The sequence below is a fragment of the Cyanistes caeruleus genome, chromosome 5, assembly GCF_971803275.1.
Source record: "Cyanistes caeruleus chromosome 5, bCyaCae1.hap1.1, whole genome shotgun sequence".
Classification (NCBI taxonomy): Eukaryota; Metazoa; Chordata; class Aves; order Passeriformes; family Paridae; genus Cyanistes; species Cyanistes caeruleus.
In genome coordinates, this window is record NC_141705.1 from 26,269,144 (window position 1) to 26,289,966 (window position 20,823).

A 20,823-nucleotide genomic window follows, 5' to 3' on the forward strand; every position below is an offset into this window, starting at 1 on the left:
TATACTTCTAGTTTCCATATCAATAAAACAACAATGTCTTTTTAATGAAAAGCTATATTCCTACAAATAACACTTCTGAACTCCAGCTGCATTTTAGAATTTATTGTTTTATTTCAAAACAAACATTTGAAATTCTACTACCTTTCACCCATTGGAACAACCACCACATTTACAGATGGTGAGAGCTCTTCACATGCAGGTTGTTTCAGTGTACCCAGTATGGCATTTTACAGAGGCATGTAGAGTGCACTTTATACACACAGAATCTTAAGTGCATCTGTGGGACTGAAATAAACAGTGTTCCACTCAGTGTTTTAAAAACATATAGATAAATGTACCGTAGGCAGTTAGAAGATAAACAAGTAAATGCTCAACAGAAGGCATGTGTGGTGCCAACGTTTCTCAAACTGTTTAATATAAAACATTAACAATACATAGTGGCTAGCAAATTAGATAAATTATTTCATTTGGTATTTTTATTATTGGTTTTGCTACATTTTGACAAAAAAATCCATACTTCATAAACAGTTCTGCAGATCATGATTTAAGAGTACCTTTCTGACAAATCTTTCAGCCATACATTGCACACAGTATTTTAAGATGAACTCTTGATAATTACAAGAATCCAATACTAGAATATAGGCATGTCAGTATTAATCAGAGAAGAGCTTTAATATGTGTGTAAACTACTTGATCAAGACATTTTCAAAATGTACTTCAACTCAGAGGATACTGCTCTTTATATTTTTAATGTGTTTGCATTTGTATACATAAAGTGACAAACTTCCATTTGCATGGGAGTGAAAATTCTAAAAATGTTAATTTATTTCCTCCTTTTAACTTTAACAGATACTAATTGAGGCACTGCTTAGCAGCAAAGATAGGTGTAAAGCAGCAAAATGTGTGTTAGTGTTTATTAACTATTAATTCTGATAAAACTATGAGGTCCATGAAGGTAGTATGCAAAATTTTAGTACTTCCCCATAATCTTTAATGTGACAACTCAATGCTTTTTGCTACATTATATTCTGCTTATTCTGATTTTGTCAGAACAGCTCCACTGCTGTCCAGCCCCAAAACCCCAACAACTGCTAAACATCAAAATCTGTCTTTGCCTTTGAGCAGTGAGGGAAATATGACTCCTCTGATCTCCCCTCCCCCATGTGCTGTAATGCCTGACTTACAAATGAATATCCCTCCAAAAATCACTTCCACCCCTACACATTCTGCATGAGTGCTTACAGCCTTCCACTAAGTTCAGAATTTGGGACCTTAGATATGAATTTCTTGTTGCAGCAGGAGCTGATATGTATTTTATGGAATCCTATGTACTTTGAGCGCTGTAAAACAAGGATAGATAGTTTACCTTCTGTAATAAATAATCAGTTCTGAAGTTAATGTATAAAACCCGTACAACTTTTAGGTAAAGAAGTGTGTGCTTATCAAGAAACTTGTCAAAAAGCTGTTTTAAAGTCACTTTGAGACCTCCAATATTAAGGTTACTTGATGCTTCTGCAAAACAAAGCTATTTTAAACTGAAGAAATACATGGGGTGGGGAAAGAAGGAATCTTATAAATAGCTGGTCTATTTTTAGCAGAAACCACACATCACTGCTGCAAAAGCAGTTGGAAGACAGTAATAAGCCCCAGTTCACCGTAGTTTCACTGTTGACAAATTCTGATACACATGTATTTACCCTGATGTCCTACCATCACATTTAGAATTACCTGCAGTTTAACTTCAGAATTTAATTCTGATGTTCTCAGTAATGCATCAGTACTGACTTTTATGGGGAAGGGGAGATCTGACCACAGACGCTTCTGCAACAGTTATGCTGAGATTATTACCTGTCAAGTAAGGGACTCAGACACTGTTCACAGAGCACCCAGGAAAACACTATTTTTGGGTAGTAAGCAAGTTGTAAGTACATCTTTAAAAATGTACTTCTAATATAAATACATTTTATAAGTACTTCACATAAATTAAGCAACTGCAGAATGCATTAACTGCACAGACAGAATAGAAGTTCAAGCAACACTTCAATAACCGCAAGACTACTTCAAAATTCAGGTTATGTTTCCATACTCAGTATTACATTGCAAATATGATTTATGATAGCACAACTTTTTAACAACATGGCAGAAATAATGTGGTATTTTAAAGTGAATCTGCCATTACCCCTCTCAGTACACATCTTGTAAACCACCTAAGTTTGGGGTAGATCAATGTATCAACAAGAAAGGTCTGCCACTTCAGCCGTCCTAGGAAAATCTATTTCCAACAAAAAGTTGACATTCCTGTTGAAGTACTTCAGACTGCAGCTGTGTTTTCAGCAGTCTTCAAGGTCTTGGGACATAGGACAAAAATCTCTAGTGAGAACTGTAGGCAGTAGACTTGTTGCCAAGATCATGTTCTTTACATATATTCTACTGATCCCAATTTGAGAAGGTACTTCAATATGCATGTACACTGAAAGCTTACAGATTCAGTGCCACTATTGCAGCTAACAGGATGCTGACCTAATACTGCTGACCGTAACAGCCTTTTCTTAAAAATACTATGTAAGAAATGTTAGTATAAACTGCTGTAGAAAAAGAAACCCTTGAAGGCATGCAATTACTTCATACAAATACATGTAAACACAAACGAGACGTGTCCCAGCAGCAGTTTGTTTTAGTGCGTGGCTCCACACGGGTTGACTGAGGTCTGACAGCCCATGTTATGCCCTGTCACCTGGACCTTGAACAGCGTCCCGTCCGCACACATGCAGAGCTTGAAGCGCAGCCAGTTGCCATTATTGAACTGCTCCCCGTAAGAGGAACTTGGCAGTCGTGACGGGCTAACCATCACAGTTCCGTTCAGGATGATGCTGTTTTCCTATTAAGGAGAGAAAAAAAAAAAAAAAAAAAAAGTTGTAAAATTACAGCTTCTAATATAAGTAAGGCAGATTGTTTTTGAGAAGGACAGGCTGGTTTAATGGATAAATATCATCTCTAGGATAGCTGTAGAATCAAGAATAAGACAAAAAGGTGTATATACAAATGTTTAATTTTTTAATGAAAGTTATAGCAATACCTATAGATTTCTTGACTATAGTCAGCTTAACTATACTTAACTATTCCAGTGGTGGATCAGTATTGAGAAAGACAGCAGTAAGGTGACTTTTCACTTTACATTCTTATTAGCAAATGCAGTAAATGTAAAATCTATAGACATGAAACAGGAAACAGTGTTTGAATTCATGCATGAAATTCATTCACACTTAAAAGTGCATATACCTTTATTTTTATCCTTCTTTTTTGTAATTCCATATATACTGCCATCTTAGTCTCCAAAAATCTTAAAGGAATGCTAGTGAGTCTTACAGCAGCAGCACAGAAGGTAATGCTCCAAACTATATGCTCTGCTCTTCTGGCAGAGGTTGTCACCTACCAGAGGAGATTAACTCCCTTTGGTATTCATGTCAGTACAGAGGCAAATAGCTTAGCTTTAACTGCATAGTAGGTTTTCAATGTCTTAAGAAACAGTAGTAAATCAGTGTTACCTGAAGCTACTCAACCACTGCTTAACAGAAAAGTAATAAACCATCAATTTAAATCCTACTAAATATACTGACTTTCATGCATGAGCAATTTATATAAAATTTGGAACTATATAAAGCTACATCAGTTTACTATCAGCCTAAATTTGAAACTAAGCTGTTAAAAAAATTGCTTTGATTTGAAATACTTACTGCTTTTAGTTCCATGTTTCCACCCATTCGAAACTCAATTGTCTTGCCCGTGATGAAAACACCTTCATTACCCCGGACAATGGCACGACCATCAACCTTTATGTTTAGATCACTGGTTGCATTGCTGGTAATCTAAGAACATAATCAAAAGAACTGTATTACAGATTAGGGAAAATGTGCCACTTGTGTATGTCTCAGTAACTTTAATTACCTTAAAAGTAGTGCTGTGCAATTTAATAAAAAACTTGAATGTACTTCTTGCACTTCTGCCATTAGCTTCTGCATATTTATTATTTTTCATGTTCAATTTCAAAACAAGATTACTGAATTTTGGAAGGTATGTAAATTTAATTTTTTGTATAAAAATAATATAATTCATATGACAATTTTATGAGATATGCAGCTAACACTTGTACCAAATACAGACTTCATATTAAGAGAGATTATGTAAATTTACTCCTCTGTTTTCACTTAATCTGTTCCTCTTACGTATTTTTAGTTGTGGGTGTATTTTCTTCAACAGGATTGCTCAGTGCTTCCAAAGGCACACGCAACCCTCTATAAAAACATTAACTCTACTCTACTGTTACCCAAACAAACAATGGGCTGTATTCTTATTACTAACAAAAAAGAAAAGAGACATACCCTCTCTGTAGAGGCCTTTTGTACATTCAAGATTTTAACTCCATTTGGCAGATGAAACTCATGAGTTTCATAGTCGGTGCTGAACAAAGTATTTTGTGTTCGTGGGTCAACAAATTCCATGCCAATATCGCTGGTAATAGAAGTTTTGTCTTTTTCCACGCTAAGCTTGGTCGTTCCTTGCTGAAATACAATCTTCAGAAACAAAGCCATGAACTTAATGATGTTTCAAATGCAACATTTATTAGCAATGTGAGTGTAATTCTCTAGTGTTGCTCACAAACATTCAACTCATGGTATAACTTACAGGCTGATTATTCCCAGTGATCACCAAGTCTTCATTCCGTCTCCCTCCTACTGTGCTTTTATATAAGGGATGTATAACACCCATGTCAGACACTTGCTTAAACCGCAGCAAGCCACTCTCGTGGAATTCCATACTGTCACAACCATTGGGACCAATTCTTATCACTGCCCAGATAACCAGGGTAATCTGAAAGAGACACACATTTTCAACAATTATGTTGATCGTTTGCATCTTCCTACTGCAATTATTGTATTAATTAGATGTTTTATTTGAACAATTATTAATGCCAGGGTTTAAATAAGCTTGAGTGAATTTACTTTAGTCCTACTGAAAACATCATAACACATTTAATTATAAAAAGCATTTTAAATTATTTTTAGACTTACTTGAAACAGTAACTAAAATTATTTTTATATATATGTAGAAAATGTTAAATCACGTCCATAATTACATCTTTTTTCTGTTTAAGGTTAATCATTGACTAAATAAATTTTCTGAACAGTCCAGCTTGGTATATACTTAACGCTGAACTGCAAGAATGCATCCTCACACATGGATGTGCAACGATGAAAAATAATTTAACTCCCATTGACCAAGCAATAAAAATGTGGCTATTAGAACAATGAAGCTTTAAAGTGCAGTGTCTGGTTAATTCTGAGTGTTCACATACAGCTCTGTAATGTAAAATATAACCATGTTTTATATGCCATATTTCCTGAATGTGTATGTACTAATAACTCTCATGGGGTGACCATGGTAACCAAAATAACTATGCCTGAATTTATACCATTCTTCCATCTAATCTTACTCAGACTACAAAAGAACTAAAAAGAAAGGAGAAAAAAGAGGCTCTCCTTCAATACATTTTATGTCCTCAGCCATACTGGAAAAGTTTTATTTTTTTTACTGAACTGTCAGAATGAAATATGACCTAATGTTGCTTACACTATAGCTATTATACTCACTATCAGATTGATGACGGCCAAAATAAAAAGAACAACAATCACACATATGGCCAAATTGCCTTTCCTGCCACGTAACCCTGTCTTATGGAGACGGTCTTCATCAATTGGAATATATCCTGCTTTGAAGTTACTGTTGTGCTCCTTATTAACATTCCTGCGTTCCACAGCCTTCTCTCGCATAGACTTCTTCACCGGGCCGTTAGAACTTTGCTGTAACAAAAGGCAAGGGTCAGCTTTAAAAGGCATGTAAATTAGCTACAATGACACACTCATATGTATGCAAAAAATGTAAATTGACTGGTGGAATATATTGGATATTATGTTCAGTATTAGATTTCAGTCACCCTGCTGTCAGAATACACACTTTGAACCACAGCAACCTCTGCTCACTCAGTGACTAAATTTAAAATCCAGATACTTTCATACAATATATGGCTTTATATATAATTTTTATTGTGGCAAATAGGAATTATTAATTACACTGTTACAGATAACAAATTAAAACAAACGAGCTACCAAGAAATTAATCAAGTTTTTACTTCTCAGGGATGATACAGGACATAATCCTACAGGTCATCTGCCAATACACAGAATTTTAGTTCCATCCACGCTCATGTCAATCGTCACTCTCAGTGACTATTCAAAGAGAGTGTGGTGGATACAGTTTTAAAATTAGTTTGACAGCACAGGGTTTGCACTCAACTCTTACTGCTTGCATGCAGCATTGAGAAAGATACTGTGAGGCTTCAAACCTGGCATGGGGAACTTGGCCAGAGTAGCTTTCATGTAATAATCTGAAGTTATGAGATTGTAAGGGATGTCCTGTCAGTGTAACAAATTAATAGAAAAAAGTCTTATACATATTCATAGTGAAAATAAACCTTTAATGTATTTTCGTAGCTGTTCAAAATTTTGTTCCACTTCCCTTGAATGGAACAGTTTCTTATCTAGGGATTCACGTCTTCAAAGAAGGAGTTTGATCTTTTGGACGGAATTAAGTTTGTTCACTCGAAATTAATCCTAAAGCTACACCTTAAGTAACTACACTCGCACAGGTCTACGCTGATGTAACAACACCGTGTTTTCTGCTGCTGCTGAACTAGTAAGAGATGGTGTTGAGAAAGGTGCTTGACCCGGATGAGTTTATGGAGGGTTCGGTCCCTCGGGGCTGTTCTGGACCCACTGTGACCCTGCAGAATACACACAAGATGCTGTGCCCCGCAGGCACCCGCCTCCCTCTCGCCCGTCTGTGCCTCGATGCGCGCCTCGCTGCCCGGGCACAAACTATTTCTGTCTGTCACACACCCACGCCTGCGGGCTCCGGGCCGCCCCGTCCGGACAGCAGGCTGGGGCCGCCTCTCCCCGGCAGTGCCGAGCCCGTCCCGCCGCCCGAGCGCCGTGTCTCCGCTCCCCGGCCGGAGCGCTTCGGCACCGCGCCAGCCTCGCCCACCGCCGCGAAAATGGCGCCCCCGCCCGCGCGCCCCCTCCGCGAGCAGCACCCCCCGGCCGGACCGGCTGCTCCCCGCGGCCCCGCTCCCCGCTGGCCCCGGCGGGGACGGCGCCGCCGCCTCCCCGCGCCCGCGTCCCGTTGCGGACGGACCTGCTCGGGGGCGGCCGCCGCCATCTTCCCCCGCCGCCGCCGCCGCCGTTGCGCAGGGGCCGCGGGCGCCCCCTGGTGGCGCTCCGCGGGCCGGGTCCCTGCGGCCCGCGCCCACCGGCGTTACCCGCCAGCGCCCCCCAGCGGTTCCCGGGAGGCGCTGCGCTGCCCCCCCGCGCGCGCAGCGTTACCTGGCAGCGCCGTCACCGCGCCGGCCGTCGCCTCACCACCGCGGCTCCAAAGACCCTCGGACGCGGCCCAGCCCAGGGAAAAGGGGACCGGGCTGACACTACCATCTCCGTTACACCTTCGCCGCCCGAGGAGTGCTCTCGGAGGGACACGGGAGTCATCGCACCGCCCCCGGGACCGAACTAACATCCGGCTATGGCAGAAGACTTAAAAAGTCTTTTGGGCGCAGGAAGCGTCCGAGAGCTGCAGCAGAAGCTGGAGAACTGGCATCACGACTACGAGGTGAGTTCTGCCGCTGCTCGAGGAGGGCGGGCGTTCGCTCCTGGGGGAGTACCGGCCGCCGCTCGCGGTCCCCTGGACGGTTTGGCACGCCGCCCCGCGCGCCCTTCAGTTAGCGCAGTTTTAACACCTTTCCAGCACCCAGGGCTGCGGCTCTCCGGCTTTTTGTCCATGACCAGGCTCCCTGAAAACGAGGGTTGAAGGTTAAAAGTGAGATCTGAAAGGTACTGCCTATGTTTAAAACAGAGTTGGGCGTTGGAGCAAACGAGCGGCAGGTAGAATGACCGCGGGTGCGGTTGTGCTCGGAGTCGGCTGTGGCCCAGGAACGGTCGGGACGACGTGAGGGGAAAGGGTGCTGAAAAGGAGAGCGGGTTATCCAGCACCCCAGCTCTCCTGAGTGGGGAAACCTGGTAGGGCTGAGAGGCTGCTGCAAGGCAGCACAGCCGCTGAGGGGCTTTCAGAACGGGGCTCAGGGAAGAGTTTCGGGTATAAGGAGAAGGCTGTAGTGGAATCCACGGGGGAGTAACGGGAAACTGAGGAGGCGGGACAGGTGAAGGAGTAGAGGCGCAAATTCAGGGAAAAATGAAGCGAAGGAACTTGAGACTTGACAGCTGAGTTTGCTCAGCGGAAAATGTTTAACAGAGTTTTCAGTCCTGCGTCCCCAGGTTTGTCAACCTTCAGGATGCAGATAGTTGGTCACGAGCCTGTAACCACCTACCGTGTGCGGTGGCCGGTGGCTAGTGAGAAAAGATGCAGCGTTTTCAGGGGAAATCAGTTATTTTCTTTTACTTCATGGTTGGACAAGAGTTACAGTTACATAGCCAGGGTAACTCTGCAGGATTCATGACAAAGGACAGTTTTAAGGAGTTTGAGAATAGCTGGTAAAACTACCACAGAGGAGGAACAGTGCATTTCAAAACCTTGCAGATGGATGGTGGAGGTAGACCTTAGGAGGGCTGAGCAGCGGTGGGGGCTGACCTATCCATCATAAGTTGGTGGGGAATGGCTTGGAAAATGAAGATGAGCAGTTTCAGGCTGCTGTTGCATAAAAGTAAGAGCTGGCAGATGGAAACATCGTGTTATGTTGCTGTAATGAGCTGGAAAAATGCGCTTTGCAGCTGTGTTCTTGTGGAGGTGAGCAGGTTGACTGTGCTCCCCAAGGCCTGAAGAAAGCATGTTGCAGCAATCAAAACACAAGCTGATGGGGGCATGGATGGGAATTTCAGCTGTTTTGGAAGCTTGTAAAAACCATATGGAGTCGTTAAAATCTGAAGACCTAGAGGGTAATCTATGTAGAAGGTGATACACAGGTTACAGGTAAGGATTAAGGAAGCAGGTACAATGTGTGTATTCTCCTGGCAGGTGCAGTAGTATCCTGGACAGATTAACCCCATCAACTCATTTTCAAAATTTCATTTGCTGAAAATGATGTAGCTTTGCTGTTTCCTAGGCATAATGCTGGATTTTGCTCCTTCAGTAGTTTATGTTTCAGTTTGGAACTCTTAAAAATCAGATGAAATTGCATGGAGGCTTTATGTGACTGCTGATGAAGCAAGATAAGAACCTCATATGTATTATTTCAACTAATATGGAATACCAGATTTTGGACTAGATTTTTTTTAATCCAATAATCTGCTAGATTATTATTTTAATAACTGTTGAAAGATTTAAACTCAGATTCACAATTGCTATGATTATTTTTTTAGAGACACTTGTGGTTGCAGCCCCTTTATGATGGAAAAGCAGTAGGTTTTCTCAAGTAGTGAATTACCTGGGTCACAGAAATCCTGATGTCTTGTTCATTTGCCTACTAATAATGTGAACCTTAAAAAATGAGTATTCTAATGGATCCAGTAAGAAAAGGTTGGGAGGATGTAATTATAGGTGGGAAAAATGCCATGATTGTAACAGGGATAACTTTAAGTAAGAAAGCCCACACAGATGTAGTAATGCACATTAATTTACAGATGAATTCCAGTTGTGAAAATATGAGCCGATGCTGTGAAATATTAGAACTGAACACCGCAATTCAAAAGCAGCTCTTCTCAATTCTCAGTGAAACATCTCAAGGTAAATCAGTGTCTTGTCTAATTATTAATTACACATATTTCACATAGGGCATTTTTTTCCAACTTGGCTCTTTCTGTAAGCTTTCTCACCATTTCTTAATGTATGTGTTTTCTTAGATGCTGATAAATGCGCAGAAGTAATAAAAAGCTGTATCACGCCAAGCCCATGCTGTGCTGCTTCAGGAGCACAGGTGTGTAAGAAATTTATTTTAAAGGAATAGAACTACATGAATTTATACCTGCAGAAAGGCATTAATGAATTTCTGTTAATATTAGCATTCCTCTCAGATTTTACCTAATGAAATATATCCTTAGTTGCTCCTGGACACCCCTACAGAGACAACCATGCTATTGTGAAGGGATTTGCTTTGTATAAGAAGTCTAGGTCACTAAACTATTTTCCTTTTCTAGGTAAAGATCTGCTATGTTTATACTTGCAGAGACATCATAAAAGTATTTATGCCATACCTCTTTTAGAAAAATTAACACTGAAAATACATGTATAAACTGAAGGAGTAAGCTCCATGCATAAACTCCATGCATTAATCTGTGAGCTCCTTTTATTTATTTTTTTTTTTTAAGAAAAGAATTCTAAAAATATCTTAATAGTATATTATTTCCTGAAGCAGCTAAAAAAATAAGTACTCATGCGTGTCATGATACCACCATGCTCCTGGAGTTCCTATGTACTTGGTATTTACTGAAGGGGTGTAATACTAACCGTTTGGCAGAAAACACAGAGATGTTGTGGCTTTCTGTTTTGAAAGAAAATAAGAGATGGCTAATTCAGACTAGGGGAAGATCTACAAGATCCTGAAATTTGACACTGATGTGTCTATGTTCTTTGGTTTCTCATTTTTACACCTGCTCTGTCAAAATCTTTCACAATTAAAATACAACAAATAAAAAGTGATATCCCTTAAGAGTCAGATTATAGTATAATGCAGGAATGGGGCTCTGAAGAAACCCCAAAAATATAGAATAATGATGTTATTAAATGACAGTACCCCAGGCATACCAGTGACAGATTTGTCATTACATGTGATATTCAAAATTTAAAGAAAAACCTGTTGCACTAATCCCAGTACTAGCAGGCCATTATATGGGTTGTTAAAGGCAACTACATGTGTAGTAGTGTAGTAAAGTAGTAGCTTTCTGGAATGACAATACTTGCCTCCTGTGTTCTAATAACATTTTTTCTGTTATTTTGTGTACATGAATTCCCAAAAAGCTTACTTCGATTGGTGATGTAGTCAATCAGATGTTGACTAACTGATAGAAACCAACTGTGCAACACATCTCCAAAATGTTTTGTTCTGATGATTCAGGCAATAAATTTACATATGCAGACCTTCCATAATTTCTACCATGAGGTATAAAATAAGTGAATATTTTTCTTTATATGATTGAGTCTTTGTTTGGTATGCCTGAAAGGTATTGCTTATGTCTCAGAGAGAATACAATTACTTTTATCCTCAGTTTCTTTAGAAATTGTTGTTGCTGAACTATTTAGAACTACATCTGCCTATAAAGCTATAGTACTTTGCTGAGGGAATCTATAAGGCAGAACATTCAAGCAGTGTGACTTCATTTCCTGGTAGGATTCAGCTGGAGGAGAACTACAGCTGTGTGATTTGGCCAGCAATCCGAAATGTAGACTGAAAGATTTGGAGAGCAAACTAGCCGAAACTCGTCTGCAGATCAACCGGATGGAACGAGAGTAGGGAATTTAACTGCAATTCCTTTTGTTTGTCTCTTGGTTTTCAATAAGCTACATTTTTCCCTTGACATCTAAATATTGATGGAGATTTGTAAAATATTTAATTTCTGGCCTAAAACCAGAGTTTCAAAATGCATCATGTCTCTGTATTATGTGTGTGTATCCAAAGCAGGGTACAAATGATACAGTCACACCCACATTCATAAATTGACTTGGTAGGTTTTGCTTCTGACAGAGGTGTTGGAAAACACACCAGTATTCTATGTAAAAAGGTTTTGTATAGTCCATGAAAATCCATGTGGAGTTCCATCTATGAAATGTTGCATCCCGAGCAAATCCTAAATAAAAAAATCAGTTGAGTAGCTATAGTGTAACATTTACTGAAGGACTTACAACATGTCACAATTAATTATGCAATGTAACTGATATGTAAATATCCAGGAAGATGAAAGTCACTGTCATAAGATGGACGAAGAGAGTTGGATTTCCAGATAGGTGACTACACCTGAACAGTTTTTGCCTAGTTGCTTAAAACATACGTTGTGGAGCAATGTAATATAAAAATCACTAAGTTGCTTCAGATACAAATTTGTGCAGTTATTACCAGTTCCAGGGACATTTAAGATGTAGCTCCAAGTAGCAGACACATTATCATGCATCCTGTTAGCTTAAGAGCAATGAATGGTTACAAGTCTTGGGTCAGTACATTAAGTGATATAATTCATGCCCTTGCTAAGCGATTCCAAGAATATCAGTTTGGATTTTCCCCATGCCTATTTCTAGAACTCATCTTCCCAAATCTACTTTTCTTTCCCAGTTGTCCTATATAGTAGAATTCTTTAGCCCTCTTTTACTACTATTCCTGCTAGAAGCCTTTCCAGAAGGAGCTGACTAAGGATGGAGCTGAGAAATCTTTCCTCTTAGCAGATGTTGCTGGCGTTATTACCTGTGGTCATCTCAGTCAGCCTGCTCCTTATAAAGGTGGAACAAGAATCTTGTCAATTGATAAGTGTTAGAGCTTTTGTTGGTTCGGATCCTCAAAAATCTCACCAGGGTCCTCCAGTAAAGGAAGGATGGAGTGAATACCTTCAAAACAAATAGAAAACATCTTTTTTATTTTTTCCTTCCACTTTTGGTAAGAGGAAGGCAATAATAATACTGGTGTTTGGAGAGAAAGCAGAGATGTTGGGTTAGTTTTTAATATTAAGTAAGACCAAAGGACAGAAGATAAGCTTGCTTCACTGGTTGTCTTCCAATCTTTAAGAAACACTCCTTTTGGGGACAGCAGGAGAGGAATTGTTAGTTTTTGTTATTACTTGAATAACATCTGTGAGAATGAACCTGATAGAAGAAAACACCTGGGTTCTAGATCTGTAGGAAAGAAAACTGAGCTGGTTTAGTTAACATCTTAAATATGAGAAAGAAATTAGTTTCTTTTAGACCTGATCATTTGAGCTAGCATAAGGACACCAGATGTTAACCAGTGATTTTTTCCTACAGGATAGAGTGCTATATCCACTCTCCTGCCACAATACACTTACACAATTTAAAGTAAGATCAAGGGTGTGCTTTTTTTCATTTGTTTTTAAACTCTTGATTTTTCCTGTATTTCAGCATAAGGAAAGCATGCTGAAATTATTCAACAAAACATAAGGAGCTTGCTCAATAATTTCCCTCTTTTTTCAAATCCTGTTGTTTGATGATGAGGATTAGTTGATAGTTTACATTGATAGGACATCTTGTGACTGACCGTTCTATGGGATTAAGTCTGAGGGCTTCCTGTGCTGAAGGCTGCAAAGCCTTGAGGAAGTCAGAGCAAGCGAATGACTGTGAGCATCAGATTCAACTACTGTGGGATGAAGTTTCTATCCTGGATGCCCTAAAGTCTATTCTCCAGAGCAGGTAGAGGCCTTACTCAGAAAAGTCCCTGAATCATAGAAATCAGTCATGTTAGGTAGCATGAATTTTCTGCTCATTTGAAATTGAAGTGTAAACGAAAGCTAGGCTTTTTCACTTTGTAACGAAGGAACATAAAGTCTTTAGATGACTTCCTCTAGTGTCCAAATATTTTATTTTAAAGCAACTTTGTCAAGTTTCGGACAAAACAGCAAATAAGGCACCTTTACAAAATACATAGAGAGCAACTGTATGGAATAAAAAGAGATTTTTTTTGTTGGTGAGTCCTCTTATAAAAAAGTTCTGCCCTGTAATCGTACAGTGTTCAATTTTCACTTGTTTGACTTCAGCAGTACTCTTCAGTGGTACTGAAAGAGGAACAAATGTCAAAATATTACTAGTTAAAAGTGTGTTTCCTAGGAACAAAGTGCTTGGCTACACATGCTTTAGGAATTACTTTACCATTTATGTTTTAGCCCTTAAAAGGTATTGATGAAAATGCCTTCATATTAGACAGAAGCTGTAGTTTCTTTAATTATGTTGGCAAAAATCTCACCTTACTCTTGTGAAAATTAAATTGACAAAAAGTCTGCCTTAGGGAAAAACATCTGAGGATGATAAAGTGACATGAAGCTTCTTTGCCTGTGTGTCCTAGGCTTGCACGGACCTGCCCTCCTTGCTCTCCTTGCCCTCCTTGCTCTCCTTGTCCTCCTTGCTCTCCTTGCCCTCCTTGCTCTCCTTGCCCTCCTTGCTCTCCTTGCCCTCCTTGCTCTCCTTGCCCTCCTTGCTCTCCTTGCCCTCCTTGCTCTCCTTGCCCTCCTTGCGCTCCTTGCCCTCCTTGCTCTCCTTGCCCTCCTTGCCCTCCTTGCGCTCCTTGCTCTCCTTGCCCTCCTTGCTCTCCTTGTTCTCCTTGCCCTCCTTGCGCTCCTTGCTCTCCTTGCCCTCCTTGCGCTCCTTGCTCTCCTTGCCCTCCTTGCTCTCCTTGCTCTCCTTGCCCTCCTTGCCCTCCTTGCCCTCCTTGCCCTCCTTTCCGGTGTGGGAGTGGCCGATCTGTTTGCGTGAAGAGCTGGTCACCTGCCCAGAGCAGACGGGTTCATGCTTCGCGTCGCGCCTGCCTCATAGCGCGCTTCAACTTCATCTATGCTAAAGACCGCTTGGATGCAGAGGCCCGTTTGAGGACATTCGTCTGTGACATGGAGATGGTGCAGAGGATAATATACCTTGCAGTTGTGGTGAGAAAGAAATAGTATTTCTCATTTTACAAGAGAGGTGTGTTGTAAAACACTATGTCTGCATTGGATTAAATTGTGGGTACATTAGCATTTCTGTCAAATGCAGAGAAGAAAAGCTTTCTTCTTTTTTTATTTTGGTTTTTCTTTCTTCCCCTCACACTTCTACATTGAACTCTCAATGTAGTGTTCTATCTGACTTGTCCCAAGATTGGAACAGGGTCAGTGATTTATTGTACAGGTACTAAAAGAAGACTAAATTGGTCTGAAAAGTAGATGATGCCTGCAGTGCTCAACCTTGCCTTAGAAAAATTCTTTTTTGAGTGCCACGTTAAATACTACAACACTACAAAGCTAAAAATCTTTCCATATCATGCTTTCCTTATGCTTGTAGCTATGAGCTTCTTTAGTTTAATTAGGTCCCTTGAAACCACCTAGATACCTCACATTTATCATTAACTCAGTTTGAAGAAAGTTCTAATTTTTTCTGTATTGAATCTTCTTTTCTATAAAAATGATATGACATACCTGTGTTAGAGAGGCAGCATCTCTTAATGTGTGATCCCAAGCACATTTAGCTTAGTAAAGACTTTTTATTTCAACTGTCATTCAGTTTACACTCTCCAATCCAATTCAATCAGAGAATTCCTTCCCAATGAGTTAACTTTCTCCTTTACAGTAGTGTATTATATTCCTCCTTATTATGATGATAGTTGGTTAAATTCATTTTCTCAGATAACTGATGAAAAATAATTTTGCTCTCATGTATTTAACTAGATGTTCCTTGTGTTTGCAGGAATCTTTCCGTGCAGCAAGGATGGCCTTCTGGAAGCTCAAAATACATCTAAAAGAGACTTTGCCTCTATGTCACTTGGCGGGACCTGGGTCAGCTGAACTTGCTATCCTGGATTATATGGCTTGCCACAAGGAAGTGTATGACGTTTGTTGCAGTGTCCAGGTAAGTCAAGGGCAGCGGGGAAGTGATGTGGTGATCTCTTTCAGGAGCTAGTAAATTCAGAATATGTAAACGAGAAATGCACTGTAACCAGTTAACTTTCCAGAACAATATTGCTAGGACTAGTATATATATGACTTAGTAATAGTTTGTTTTATTTTTTTATTACAACATATTCTTTCTGAAGCTATTGTTTTCAGGAATAGACCAGGGCAATGTTACTATGAGTTTCTTATACTGATTTTTAAATGTAGAAAGCTGAGAGGCATATTTAAGGGGGGATTTCTATACTTGCTTGTGAATAAAATCGTTAATGCAAATTACTATGTATGTTTATTTTCAGGAAGTAATTTGCACCTTGAGCATGAATCCAAAGCTTCCGTGTCCAGTAGAGGTTGATTTTGCTGTGCTCAGCTGTTTGATTCGAGAGCTCTGCTGTTTGGCTTTTCAAATGCAGACACTCCTTCCTGCTCTTGATATTGCTGTTGGTGTTGATGGAGAGCTTTTCAATAAGTGCATGTAAGAAATCTTTAGATTCAGTCAGACTCTTACCATTAAAGGTTGTGTAGTCTACTTGTTTCCTAATTAATATAAAAGTTTAAGATTACTAAACATTAATTTGCAGAAAAAAACCCCTGGCCTGTAGTGAATTTGGTGTGTCTTTAAGGTTTAGGATAGTGTCTAAATACCAGCACGTACACAAGCGTTAACAATTATTGTTTTAGTGAACAGCAGAGCAATTTTCTGGATTGACTTCATCTCAAGAACATATTTAATTTATCATTTAAGAAGAAAATTATCATCAGCTTTCCCTGCTTAGTCTCTATCTGCCTTTTTAAAAATGTTTGCATCTTTGTTCCTCCTTACTGGCCTGTTCTATAAAAGTCATGTTTACTGAGATCTGGCAGTTGATGCTGTTACCAGGATCATCAACATGTTTGCTGCAACCTCCAGGCTGTGTCTGCTGTACAACATACAAGTATTAATATACACCCATTGCTTCTGGCTTAGAGCTGAGAAAAACCAAAACTGCCTCTTAAGAATGGGAATTTTGTAAAAAAAAATCCACACCATGACAGAGTTTTCCTTTTTTCTATAGGGTAAAGCCGCTTTTTTAGCAGGCAGAGAGCTGTAGGGTGCTTCCATGTTGTCTAGAAAATTAATGGGATTGATAGGTCATAAAAAATTGCTCTCAAAAGAAAAAAAACATGACATCACTAAGGAGGTTTCTAGTAATAATTTAGAATAGAGTGGAATCCAGGTGGTGAAGAGCTTGAGAAGTCAAGGAGGGAAATAAAGAAGATGAAAGTAGACTGGACAGAGTACAAAGTCATGTAGGACGACTCAATAATCCTATCCAAATACAGGGCAGCTAGCTTTTGAGACTCATAGCTATTGGCTAAATTAGGAAGCACTAACACTGTGGTATAGTCTTGGGATGCTTTCTCTACCTGCTTGGTGTGTATGGCCTTAAGAAACCACATGTAATATGTTTTTTTGTGCTGCTGTGGGAGACACATATTCATATCTATCTACCTATCTAGAAAAATGTGGGACATGTATATGTTTACATATGTAACATGTATATGTGGTACACAAAGATGGAGCAAAACTTGTAGAAATTAAAATATCTCTGTTTATTGTGTGGTAGCAGTCTATAAAGGGTCAGCCAAGCATCATTGTACCCTATTGCCTTGCTTTATGCCTCTGGTTACAACATTGTTTTATATAACTTGCTATTGTAATATGTTACTAAAGTATAGATCCATAGCTTTTTAAAAATTTCTGTTATTTGGTATTTGTTCTGAGTTTGAATCTATAAATCTAGATGTGTTATTTGGCCAATATTCCAGAGTTAGAGAAGTAGTCTATATACCTTTGAATTAATTTTTCATAGTCAAAAATGTCAGTGTTTCATTATCAATATATGAAGATCTTGCTAATCAAGTTGCCTCATGTCTCATAAGATACTAGGATGTATATAGTTGAGTATTTCTGTAATATCCTTTATAGGGTGTTTGCTTTAGCAAGGTATTTCAGGAAGAGGGGATGTCTGTGTCTGTTAAATCGCTTCTCAGAAGGTTTAATTTGTCAGTGAACACAGGGGCCCTGGCTTGTGTGGGATTTATGCAAAAATTAAGATCTAGTGGCCTTCTAAGTGTGAGATGGCTTTATTAGAATGTCTGTCAGTATAAGTAAACAGTATGTTCTGCTAAGTCTGTCTTCCAAGTCCATTTCTTTTACAGGATCACATAAAGAATATGTATTTTTGTGATATGGAAAGATATTAGAGTTGTAGCTACTTTTTATCAGCATTATGATTTGAAACATATTTATCTTTTGGCACTTATATGCAAACATTTCTTGTACTGTTTGTTTCAACAGGTACTATCGTAGTTGTGACTCAGATTTCACAGCTTGCTTTGTGGCCTATCACGTCTGGCCTGCTCTGATGGAAAATGGTAATGTAATTGTGAAGGGAGAGGTAGTCACCAAAAGAACTGTTCCGGTACGTATTTTGTTAAAGGAAAATGTTAAGGGAAATAAAGTGGATTTCAGCACTGTTTTTAAAATTTAAAAAGATAAGTTTTTAACTATTCCTATATGGGTTGAGTAGTATATCAAATATAAATTAGGTTTTAGTGCTTCATCTTGTATATAGGATGAATAGTTCCATTTTCCTTAATGAATTAATTATGCAGATGTATGGTTGTTGTCAGAGCCTGTTCTAAGGAGAAAGCTTACTGTATTTCCTGTCTGTCCTCAAACTCTGTCTCTAGCATGGCAAGTTTGCTTGTAGAATCTGTCTTTATTAAACCTTCTCTCTCAGAAAAGATTTGTCAAACTCTTCTCTTGTAGTGTTGTCGCAGAAGCAGAGTTAGAAGCAAAAGCTGCTGCTGTGGGCGTCGTCTCCTGCCTGGTCAAGTAAGCCTCTGCTAAATGTCTGTAGTGTTAAGAGCATCAAGTATTTTAAACAGGAGTGTAGGCAACCTCTTAAAAATGCTGATGTGCCACATATACACTGTAACATTGGGAATAAATACCATTGCTTGATAGTCTTGGATGAGGTGAAGCTGCTGATGGGTAGTTATTGGCTGGTATAATGATCAGTAGAGATACTGTATGAGAAGAAGATCATATTTAAATTCTCTGAAGTATCAACAGTGTATCTTGGAATGCTTTCCCCCTACTCCCCTTGCTTTAGTGCCCTTCTGAATAAGTAACTATATAATTTAGAAGTGTTTCTGTCATTTTGGATACATACACAACACATTCCTGCCTCCTGGAATTAGTAACCTAAATTTACTCCTGATTTACTAAAAGCATCAAAGGAGTGGAAAATAAGTGTAGGATGAGCAGGAAGGGAAGGTTGTGCAAATAAGTTACGTAAAACAGCAGAGCTCTGCGTATGGTATGGTTACACAACATTTGTAATTATTTCTATAAAAAATGTGTATATTTTTCTAATTGTTAGTCCATCTTATTAAATGAACATAGGTGCCCTCAACTTGAAATGTGAGTATTGAAAATGTGAGAGGCTTTGGGTAGGGCTCACTTTTTTGTGTGTGTGCAGGTTGTGAAAAAAAACTAGAAAGTTGTTGAACTTGACTTTGTAACAGTAGAGCTGCGCTGAGAGACATGCAGATTTTCTGAATGTTGATGGGTCCCCAGGTGGCTTTCTTGGGTACAGTTCTTTAGCACACCTGATTTTCCTTTTCTGTTAATCTTGCAGGTAACTCGAAGCCGCAGTCTTTCAACAGTGAGAGTCAAAAGTAAGTAGGCATATTTGTTCCTAGTGACTCATGGTTTTCACATTCAGCCCTTAAACAATTGAACAAAGGAACAAAATAACATGTTGAACATCTTTGATTCTAAAATAATTGCCCAAGTCTTATTTTGAAATTGGGTAGCCCTTTTTTTATGTGTAGCAAAAGGCTGAGATTTCTGACTTGGAGGGGAGCTTGTTTTTTTCATTCTACTTGGGCCACTGTCACAGTTTCTGTCTGCTGGTTGCCTTCACTGTGACCAGTGCTGTAGTAAGTAAAACTTGCTTCCTTCCCTACACAAGAGACAGTTTGCTGTGCTGGCTTCCAGATTCCATGGAGATAGCTAAGTGGTGACAGTGAAGTGAGGGATTTTAGGCAGTTTGAGTGTATGCCTATGTTGAAGCCAACCCAGTGTAGAGATTTAGAAAATACAGTTGCACTGAAATGCACCTTTTTCTTCCTCAGGGCGCTAACCAAACATCTTCCTGTGGTGCAGTATCTGGATTCAACAACTTTGCTGATGCCTTTTCTTCTCAGAAATACATCAAATCTCTCAATAATGTGAATGGCAACTGTCACTTAAAATGGAGTTTGTGTTCAGTGTTTTTTTTTTAAATTATAGAAGGCTTATTTATAATTTTAGAAGCTAAACTCTTCTGATTGCAAAAAAAAAAAAAAAAAGTGCATGCAGAACAGGATAATTTGGCAAAATTTTCAAAGCTCTCAGGAACCCATGATGTAATCTTACAGGTGGAAATAGAATTATTGCATCTAGAATGTTTGCGTTCCACAGATTCCAAATGATGCAGTTTATCTTGATAGGATTTTAATATAACCTAAATGGTGAATGTTGAAGAATGTTGAGGTTAGCTATTACTTGAAAACAATGTAATTAATTGGTGCTTATTTACAATTTTTAGAAAACAGCAATAATCATAGGATGTGCCAGTCAGACACAGCAGCCTTTTAAATATATCCTTGTGATAAACTGAATTTTCTAACTACAGTGCAGAAGTTGCACAGAACGATCATAAAATGCCAATACTGCAGCAATCCCCAGGGCTTTATTGACATTTATGCATAAATGCCCGCCTGTCCTTTAGCAAGGCAGTAATAGTTCTTGCTTAAATACATTGTTACTTTGAAATTATTGTAATAAAAACTTGTAGTTTTTGTACACTAATAGGACTATTTTGAAAGTGTGGCACTGAGTATTTGTAGGCTTGAAATATTTGATTGAGGCCTCTTCAGTGTCACACTTCATGGGCTTTCATACAGTATTGATAGATCAGTAATTTTTGCTAATACAGTGAAAAAAATCCTGTCCAGTTAACTCTTACTGTGGGCATTTATTACACTTTAAATGTAAAAATTTAGAGAGAGAACTGAAGAGATTTAACAGTGATAAAATATGGGACAACATGCCATCCCATTCATACCATCTCTGAGCCAGAAAGAGATGGCTAGAGCCTGG

At 39.2% G+C, this 20,823-nt stretch overlaps 2 protein-coding genes across 4 annotated transcripts; one reads left to right on the forward strand and one right to left on the reverse strand.

Moving 5' to 3' along the window:
* Nucleotides 1–87: 87 nt before the first annotated feature.
* SGCB (sarcoglycan beta) lies at nt 88–7,802 on the reverse strand. Of its 2 annotated transcripts, none has more exons than XM_086889572.1 (6): nt 7,437–7,802; nt 5,649–5,858; nt 4,684–4,869; nt 4,380–4,571; nt 3,735–3,866; nt 88–2,878 (listed from the first exon to the last, which is right to left on the reverse strand). In XM_086889572.1, exons 2-6 carry the CDS (start codon nt 5,826–5,828, stop codon nt 2,675–2,677), a joined length of 894 nt encoding a protein of 297 aa, XP_086745698.1. In that variant the 5' UTR covers nt 5,829–5,858; nt 7,437–7,802; the 3' UTR covers nt 88–2,674. The 2 variants fall into 2 exon arrangements, with proteins under 2 accessions (XP_086745698.1, XP_086745697.1); XM_086889571.1 differs by lacking the exon at nt 7,437–7,802 and adding an exon at nt 7,249–7,355.
* Nucleotides 7,426–19,934, forward strand: SPATA18 (spermatogenesis associated 18). 2 transcript variants are annotated; one of them, XM_086889557.1, is made up of 11 exons: nt 7,426–7,937; nt 9,681–9,783; nt 9,900–9,973; nt 11,384–11,502; nt 14,054–14,630; nt 15,424–15,585; nt 15,926–16,101; nt 17,968–18,091; nt 18,442–18,507; nt 19,316–19,355; nt 19,815–19,934. In XM_086889557.1, the coding sequence occupies exons 2-11, from the start codon at nt 9,681–9,683 to the stop codon at nt 19,820–19,822; spliced, it is 1,449 nt and encodes a 482-aa protein (XP_086745683.1). In that variant the 5' UTR covers nt 7,426–7,937; the 3' UTR covers nt 19,823–19,934. The 2 variants fall into 2 exon arrangements, with proteins under 2 accessions (XP_086745683.1, XP_086745682.1); XM_086889556.1 differs by having other exon boundaries at nt 7,426–7,716.
* Nucleotides 19,935–20,823: the final 889 nt, after the last annotated feature.

What these genes read in the sequence shown, in the direction of transcription:
- SGCB (XM_086889571.1), bottom strand. Translation starts at nt 7,272, where the DNA reads ATGGCGGCGGCCGCCCCCGAGCAG. An exon ending in TGGCCGTCATCAATCTGATA is followed by an intron (nt 4,870 to 5,648) that starts GTGAGTATAATA and finishes TGTCTCTTTCAG; the next exon opens with ATTACCCTGGTTATCTGGGC. An exon ending in AAAAGGCCTCTACAGAGAGG is followed by an intron (nt 3,867 to 4,379) that starts GTATGTCTCTTT and finishes TTATGTTCTTAG; the next exon opens with ATTACCAGCAATGCAACCAG.
- SPATA18 (XM_086889556.1), top strand. Translation starts at nt 7,630, where the DNA reads ATGGCAGAAGACTTAAAAAGTCTTTTGGGCGCAGGAAGCGTCCGAGAG. An exon ending in GTGCTGCTTCAGGAGCACAG is followed by an intron (nt 9,974 to 11,383) that starts GTGTGTAAGAAA and finishes ATTTCCTGGTAG; the next exon opens with GATTCAGCTGGAGGAGAACT. An exon ending in ACGTTTGTTGCAGTGTCCAG is followed by an intron (nt 15,586 to 15,925) that starts GTAAGTCAAGGG and finishes GTTTATTTTCAG; the next exon opens with GAAGTAATTTGCACCTTGAG.